At 30.5% G+C, this 8,387-nt stretch overlaps 1 protein-coding gene across 2 annotated transcripts; it reads right to left on the bottom strand.

Moving 5' to 3' along the window:
- Positions 1-3,251: 3,251 nt before the first annotated feature.
- Positions 3,252-7,222, bottom strand: LOC127144482 (uncharacterized). Of its 2 annotated transcripts, XM_051080524.1 has the most exons (6): positions 7,097-7,222; positions 6,045-6,139; positions 4,083-4,361; positions 3,914-3,994; positions 3,569-3,830; positions 3,252-3,477 (listed from the first exon to the last, which is right to left on the bottom strand). In XM_051080524.1, exons 3-6 carry the CDS (start codon positions 4,167-4,169, stop codon positions 3,470-3,472), a joined length of 438 nt encoding a protein of 145 aa, XP_050936481.1. In that variant the 5' UTR covers positions 4,170-4,361; positions 6,045-6,139; positions 7,097-7,222; the 3' UTR covers positions 3,252-3,469. The 2 variants fall into 2 exon arrangements, with proteins under 2 accessions (XP_050936481.1, XP_050936482.1); XM_051080525.1 differs by lacking the exon at positions 7,097-7,222 and having other exon boundaries at positions 6,045-6,713.
- Positions 7,223-8,387: the final 1,165 nt, after the last annotated feature.

Raw genomic sequence — 8,387 nt, 5'->3', positions numbered from 1 at the left:
TCATCATTAGTAACCATTTGACTATATATAGGGAAAATTATGCTTGGAAATTCTCATTTTGTCTCTAAATTTCTTGCTTTGATTGTTATTTGCTTGTTATTTATTTTTAATAATCATTTGTTTAAACTTACATCATTCTCTAAACTTGTATAAGTTAACCCGACTTAAAAGTTATTTGAAAGAGAAAAGAAAAAATAAAAAAAGAAAAGACCCAACTTCATATGTTCGTTTTTTCAAAAGGCAATCTTGCTTTGTTAATTCTTTCTATACAAAAATTTGTATGTGATCTTTGTTAAGTAAAGATTGGATAAAAAATCCATTCTTTTTGGGATTAATATCTTTACTGTTGTACTTAGTTAGATTACCATATCCCTTATTCCCTCTTTTTAAGAAATTGTTCAAGTGGAAGTAAGAGGAAACAGGTATATGTAACATAATTTCAAATACGATCACCTAAACAAATGAGGAAATTACAATACAGAGATTATAGTTAAATTTATTTTTCAGCCCCATTACTATTCCTAATTCTATGTTCATCTTTTTCAATAATTTCATAAGGTTAGTCGTTCATAAACTTATTGACTATTTTAGATGAGATAAAATTTTATTGTGATCCATTATTAAAAACTATTTGGTTTGAGAACTATGATTACACGTTTAAGTGAGTTACGCATTTGACATAAAATTTTCAATTGTTGCAAAGAGAGTAAAAAAGGGAATGAATGTTATTTCTCTTTAATTACATCACTATATATATCAATGGATTTAGCCCATAAACTTTGTTGTCTTAATACTTTTCTAATTACTATCATCGCTTGAAATTATTTTATCATTCGTTCTAAACTGCTAATGTGTTGTGAAATGTATGCACTAGGAACACTCTTAATTTATGTCATTCTTATGATGTTTACTAAATATGTAATTTCGATTGTCTACAATTAATTATGTTGAACACTATATAATTAACGAATGAGAAAATTACATTATGGAGATTATAATTAAATTTATTTAACGAACTACATAACTAACGAGATTGAATAAAATAATTTTGAAATAAAATGTGTATTACAAAAAAAAAGAGTGAAAAAAACATTTTTGATATTCCCAAACTATAATAATCTACACCCCAAACACATATTATAATAAACCAGACTATAATAATATGTACCTCAAACACAGATTATAATAACTCAGACTATAATAATCTGCATCCTAAACACATACTATAATAACCCACAGACTATAATAACTCACAGATTATAATAACCACAGATTATAATAACTTACTTCACGCCCCAAACGCCCCCTTAGTTTTTATTTTTAAAATTTTTTATGTTTGTTTTCTCCTAAATTTTATCTTATGTCTCTTATCTGTGTAAAAAGAAAATACTAATAATTGAATTCTTAGTATAAAAAAAATCTATAAGAAAAGAAATATTTTTATTTTTCAAAATTTGGTTTAGGTTTTATAACATTCATGGAAAAGTGGGTAAGAGAAAACAAAATTACAATGATGAAAGTTGGTGTTTTATAAGTACGATTTTCAAAAAACCAAATAGTTTAATCCAGCAACCATATATGAACCATTGGATTTGTAATACAATGCTCAAGTTAAAATGAGTTTGATAGATAGAATAATATACTAAAAGTCTAATTACAAAAACAATTTTTTGTCACTTGTTAAAAGAGACTATATTTTTAAAATGTTACACAATATAAACATTTCAAAACTATACCAAAAAACGCCCTGATCACTACAAGAATTAAGTCCAAATTTTCGCCAAATAAGTTTAGTTCTTTTTAAGACAATGATTAGGTGCAACGTAAGTTAGAGTAACCAAGTGACCTATATCTTTCTTTTTTTCTTTATATAATAAAATATAACTTCTTAAAAAAAAAAAGTTTGTTACATGGAGATCCCATTATATAGGGTGTAGTGACATTTGGAGAGAAATGGAAGTAAGAGGAGGAGTAAAGCATATGGAAATGTTGTCATGGAAGTGATGTGAGCATCCAAAAAATTGCACACAAGCCAAGGCCATGAGGTGTAGTAACCCTTCAACCAATCCAACCCTCACTCATCCTCCACCCCCATGTGACCTCCCTCACCCTTCCCCACCTCCCTCTTCTCCTTTCTTTGACTATCTCCACCCTCCTCCCTCAATTTTGGTGCTTCATTCCCTACTCCTCACACGTGCCTTTTGTTTCCATACAAACTTCCACTTATCTTATGAAAAAGGTTCTTAGTTTTCTTTTTCTTCTTTTTTATCTATTGCTTATGTCTGGCGCGGTATCTACATTATGTAACAGTGTTTCATAATAATCAATTTCTTCTTTAATCTTTTAGCTTTCCGATGCTTGTCTATTAGGTTACACATCAATAGATCTCTCTAGTAAACTTTTCAAGTTGTGTGTTTTATTAATGACTTCCAAAGTTGTTTTTTTAGCATATATTCGGATTCTATTACAATATATGTAAATCAAATAGTTAAGTGACATAAATTATTCTCGTTTATTATTAACTTCATGTTGGTTAGATTATACAAATAAATACGGAAAATTTCTTATACTGTGGAAAAGAAAATTTCTAATATCAATATAATATTCCTTTGTTCACAATATTAATGGTATAGGTCGAGTTAATAACATACTCCCTTTATTCACACTATTAACACTACAAGAAATAACATAAATGATAGCTAACGAAAAACGCTATAATAGACTTTTTATAGCGTTTTTCGAGAGTCCTGACAGCCCATGTTATTAAAAGTCTGGGTCTTTTTATAGCGTTTTCTCGAAGCTATAACTAGTGCTATCGTAGAGTTTGAAGATATAGCTTATATACGTTGCTATAAAAACATTTGATAGCGTTTTTCGTTAGAGCTATAATAAGTTAATATAGCTTAAATAATGTGCTATCTTTAATATGTAATAGCGCTTTCTCGACGCTATAGTATAGTATTTATAACTATAATTTTCAGCTATAATAGCCTTTTTTCGATGCTATAATATAGTATTTATGACTATAATTTTCACCTATAATAGCCTTTTTTCGAAGCTATAATATAGTATTTATAACTATAATTTTCAGTTATAATAGCATTTTGTCGATGCTATAGTATATTGTTTATAACTATAATTTTTAACTATAATAGCCTTTTTCGACAGTATAGTATTTATAGCTATGATTTTCAGTAATAATGCTATTTAATCGTTTCCAATCAAAATATAGGTAACATTTTTCTCAAAAATTTATAAAACCATTCATAATGTACTAAAATTACCAAACAATGTAGTCATTCTAAATGTACCAACCATACACATTACCAATCAAAATACACATATTAGTAAATAATGTATGAACCGCACAAATTAACCTTCAAAATACAAATAAAGTTCATCATAAGTCTACAAGCAAAGTTCGTCATAAGTGTACAATCTTTAGTCCTTTGGTGAAGACGACTCCATTTCATTCACCTACATAAATTTGTAAAACATATATTAATTAAACAAGTATAGAAAATCTTTAAAAAATGTAGACAAAAAATATTAGAATTAGACAACATACTAATGATCACTTTATCAGATGGCCATGCAACTGTACTTCCCAAAGCTTCTTCAATACATGTCATTTCTGATGTTGGCCTCCACAAATATGCGTTTGGTTTCTTTGCTACATCAATCCATACTCTAATTGCATGTGGACCAATAGGAATATGATGGACCATAGCAGTTGGATCATTAGAAGACCATCTTCCTTCAGCAACAATCTCTCCCGAGCCATACCAATCTAATAACTTGCACTTAGTTTGACTGTTGTTATTGATACTCTGTGAAAAGACAAATATGAGATACTAGAATAAGAAAATAATGACATCATAAACAATTTTCATCCTATTACAAATAAATTTACCGATGGAGAAGGCATTGGAGGAATATTTAGTCGCTTAAGCACACTTGCAGTAGCATTTGAAAGTTCCTCACTTGGTTCAGTCTATGATAATCACATATGAAACCAAAAATATAGTTAACTACTACGAGAAAAAAAAGAATCTAAGTTAGTAAAAGAAAAAAAGAAATACCTGTTTCTTTAAATAAGATAACATAAGTGCTTTCATTTCGATCATTTCATCTTTCATTGTTTTCATTTCTACCATTTCTTCCTTCATCTTCAAATATTCTTTTTCAAGAACCTTATACTTGTGATCTTGGTGAGACAAAAGAGATAGTTTTGAACGAGTCACACCAAACCCAAATCCTCTTACATGACCACGATCGGGGCCAAGAACTTTACTTAAAGCATCATCAACCACGTTTGTTGTTGAAACTGTCGTCTCAGCCTCAGTTTGTTCAATACGCTCCTAGCAATATATAAACAAACAGACCTTAACAATTCTTAAAGATCTAAGCTGCTGTAACTTTTAGCTACTGTTTTAAGCTGCTGTTTTATTAAAGATGTAAGCTACTGTAACATAATTCTTAGTGGACTGTAGGTATTTTGGCTAGCTGTTTTGTAACTTTTACCTACTGTTTTGTAACTTTTACCTATTGTTTTGTAATAATATATATACACTTCTAGCAATATATAAACACATATCTAACATTACACTTAGTCAAAGTGATGTTCAGCAATTCTTTAATACTGTTTGATTGGTGGTGTGTTGTAGGTTTGGAAATCTATTTGATTAAAATCTCCAAACAATTCAACTGGACTGATAGTAGCTAGTAAAATAATATTTTCTCCAAACAATTCTTTAATACTGATCTATTTGATTAATACTGCCCCTAGCTAGTAAAATAATATTTTTTCCCTTCTCATTTTCAGTGATTTTAACACCAACACAAAATTGCACCAAGCTCTCAAGAAGCTAGGCTAGAGCTTTCACAACAAGATAGCTGGGTTGGGTTTGATGAGCAATTTCCCATCTTTCCAATCTTATTTCTTAGCATTAGGATGCAAACAGAGTCAAAACTGACATAAATTGAAGATGTACTATAAGCAAAAAGAGACCAAACATTCCCCCTATTCATGTTAATGGACTGATAGTAGTACCATTATGATATAGTAAAAGAAACATGTGAGTGTTCTGAGAAAAGTGCAAAGTAAAGTACATATATAGTTTGAAAGGAAATGTCAAAATCTTGATGAGTTGCAACAAGAACAAGGAACAAGGAAGCATTATATATCCTAATTAGCAACTTGGAAAAATGGTTTCTTGAGAGGGGAAAAGAAAAAGGTATTAAAGAAGAGTTGTTTGAATAATTTTGGGTATGTGTGTAGATGTTGATGTTAAAACAGAGTATGATATATATGTCAGTGGATTGGATAAGTGTGTAAGTTTAAAGACATGACAATGCCTTTGTTTTTTCACTTTTAAATTATTCATAGAGACCCCAATTGGCAAAACCCTATAAGTTATAAGGCTATGGTTTTGACACACATTGGTTCCTATTGTCTCTCAAATGCTCCCCCCCACCACCCCTTTTGGTACTGACACTGAGTCTTCGTTCTGAGATTGACAAGAGTGAAAGATGCTCTTCCATTTCTCTCCCACACCTTTTCCCCAACTCCCACACCTTTTCCATTTTATTTTGGTTGTTTTATTCTAAAAATAAAGTTAAATTTTTATATTTCCACTTAAGCTTGGGTTTCAAGATAGGAAGAATTTGATTGAAATGTTATTTGACACAGCAGAAATTGAAATAATATTTTGAGTTGATGAGAAATTTCTACTGTTTTTGAAATGTTTATGGGATGGTTTGGAAGATAATATTTTGAGTATTACTTTTTCTTGAATTTGTTATTTGACATTGTTAGAAAATCACAGTGTATATGTGTATTGAGAGTTATGATTGTTTGTGGAAAATTTGAATAAAGTTTATATGAATACATATGATTTTTGGTTGAATATCAAAAATCATTAGAAAAGCTAAAGATTCCTGCACACAGAAAGACCCAACAACATATATAATTAAGATACCAAAAGATTCAATAACGATAATCAAGTCTAAGAATACGAACAGAAATTGCAAAGAAGACATACAAGTGTCTCAGCAACTTGTGAATTCACCGGTTGTCCATCCTTCCTTTTGTGAGCTTTAGTCCATAATGCAACCCTTGACTAATGAAGATTCGAAACTAATGTGAACGAGCAAGCAAGCAAAGATTTTAATAGCCATCTTGACTTCAAATTCTGATATTAATCAACTTCAGAGTGCAAGAACATTTTAACTTGCCAACAACAAATAACAATAATCAAAACATTAACCCAAACTGTACATTATTCATTTCTGAGAAAAACAGAGCCAACTATCTAAAAAACTTGAAAGGGGGATTGAGAATTTTCAAAACACCTATCAACATGATAAGAAACAAAATGAAAAACCACCAAAGGACTACAAATATCACAATCCTCTCTACTATATATTATTTAACCCATCTCCACACCATCATTCACCTTTCCTCCTTTACCTTACCCTTCTAAAAATATAATAATCATAATAATAATAATAATAATAATAATAATAATAATAATAGAGCCAACAGCAGAAACCCATTCCTCACATGCTGCACCACCTTTCTTTGGGGTGCTCCCTCTGGAATTGGCTTTTTATTGAGTAGAACATGTTATCAAATCTTCAGCCAAAAGTGTAGAATTTTTCCTTTTCTCCATTTTTAGGGAAAGCTTGGACAAAAGCTTTTATCGCCTATGTCATTACTGTGTGTCTGCTGTTAATTGTATACTTGTATACTTGTATACTTGTATACAAAAGCTTGTATACTTGTATCCTACTCAAATGTTTGAATTTTCTATTCTAATAGTCGTTATTATGACTCACTTCTAACTTTAAAAGTGTAAACTATTTTTTACCCATCATTTATAATCCAAACTAAAATAGCTTGCACCCCAAGCACTAACTATAATAACAAATCCAAGGCTTTAAATAACTTTAAATAATTAAAATATAATTTTGATGCAAAGTTCAAGGATGAATACAAAAAATTTCAAACTGAAAGACTGGAACACAAAATTCAAAAGTAAGAATCAAATCCAAACAAAATATCAAAGTGAGTAAACTAGAAGGGAATATAGACCATGTTCTCGGTTTTGTTTTGTGTGTACGTGGGTCAAGAGACCACAACAAATCACCTATATTAGATGCGAGAAGACGAAAAGTGAGGAGGGGTGAGGGGAGAGGGTTCAGGATATTGCCGAATTCATGTGCCATAAAAGGAAGAGAGAAGCACGCAAATGCCAAACAAATAAAAAGTAGAAACGGCCAATTATTCAGGCTTTTGGGTCCTTAATTTTCTACCTCTTGTTGGCCAGTAGTGCCCCCCCTCAATAAACCATCCAAACAGAAATGTACTCTAAAAATAATGAGTCCACAAAGGCCAGGAATGGTTGGTGGACAAAGCACCACCAACATTATCTGATACTCAAATCCTCCCTTCTTTCTTCACCTTGATTTGCTCCACCTTTTCCATACAATATATTTTAGAATGGTGATGAGTTTCTGTTAGACCAAGACTTTTATCATAAGAGCTGGGTAAATTACCCTTTTTATCTATTTAGATCCACCAAATCTGGTATTTGAACTTTTATGGAACAGGGTCCTATGGAACAAAGAAACTCAAAAGACCAAATTAAACAATTTCTCAAAGCTAAGTTGAACCGTACTTTCTAGAGATAAATACAATGGAAAAAACTCAAGGACTGAAAGATTTTTTGAACAGTTGTACTAGAAAAAACCATTAAGAAATAATATATATTAACAAAACATCTCCAATATTTGATAATCTCCAATAATCTTCTATATCATTCCTCTCTTAAAATCTTACTTTGGGTTTTTACCTTTAATGAATGGTAAATAACAAGAAAATAAATCAAGCAGTATTTAGAAAAGTTGTCAAATAAATTGATTTTGAGAAGGAAAAAAAAAAAAAGAAAAGCAATATGAAACTTATCAATATATTTCCTTTTTATTTGTCTGTGTAAAAAAAGTGAGGATGAGTGTCGAAGCTCTTCAGCAACTTACAAAGTATATGGCCAAAGTAACTAAACCTAAAATCACACCTTTTTGTAAAGAAAAAGAAAAGAAAACTGACCTAAAATCACAAATTAATGAATTCATTCTATTCTGATTTAACTAAGTTCCTATACCAACTAAATAAATTTCTCTAACTTTGTTGATTTGATAGGACAAAATGTTGCCAGTTGTAGATCAGAACTTTTAAGAATTTCGTTCAAGAAAATCTGACCTTTCTCCAATTGAATATGGAACCTACTTTCTAAACCTGGGGCTGAAAATGGTTCATTTCTAGGCAGGAGAATGGCTAAGGTAAGGCTGGCAATGGAATGAGATGCTGATGGCAACGGCCATGA

This window comes from Cucumis melo, chromosome 12, assembly GCF_025177605.1.
Source record: "Cucumis melo cultivar AY chromosome 12, USDA_Cmelo_AY_1.0, whole genome shotgun sequence".
In the NCBI taxonomy this organism is placed as follows: Eukaryota; Viridiplantae; Streptophyta; class Magnoliopsida; order Cucurbitales; family Cucurbitaceae; genus Cucumis; species Cucumis melo.
The sequence above is the reverse complement of the archived record's forward strand: the minus strand, read 5'-3'. Positions and strand labels throughout refer to the sequence as shown.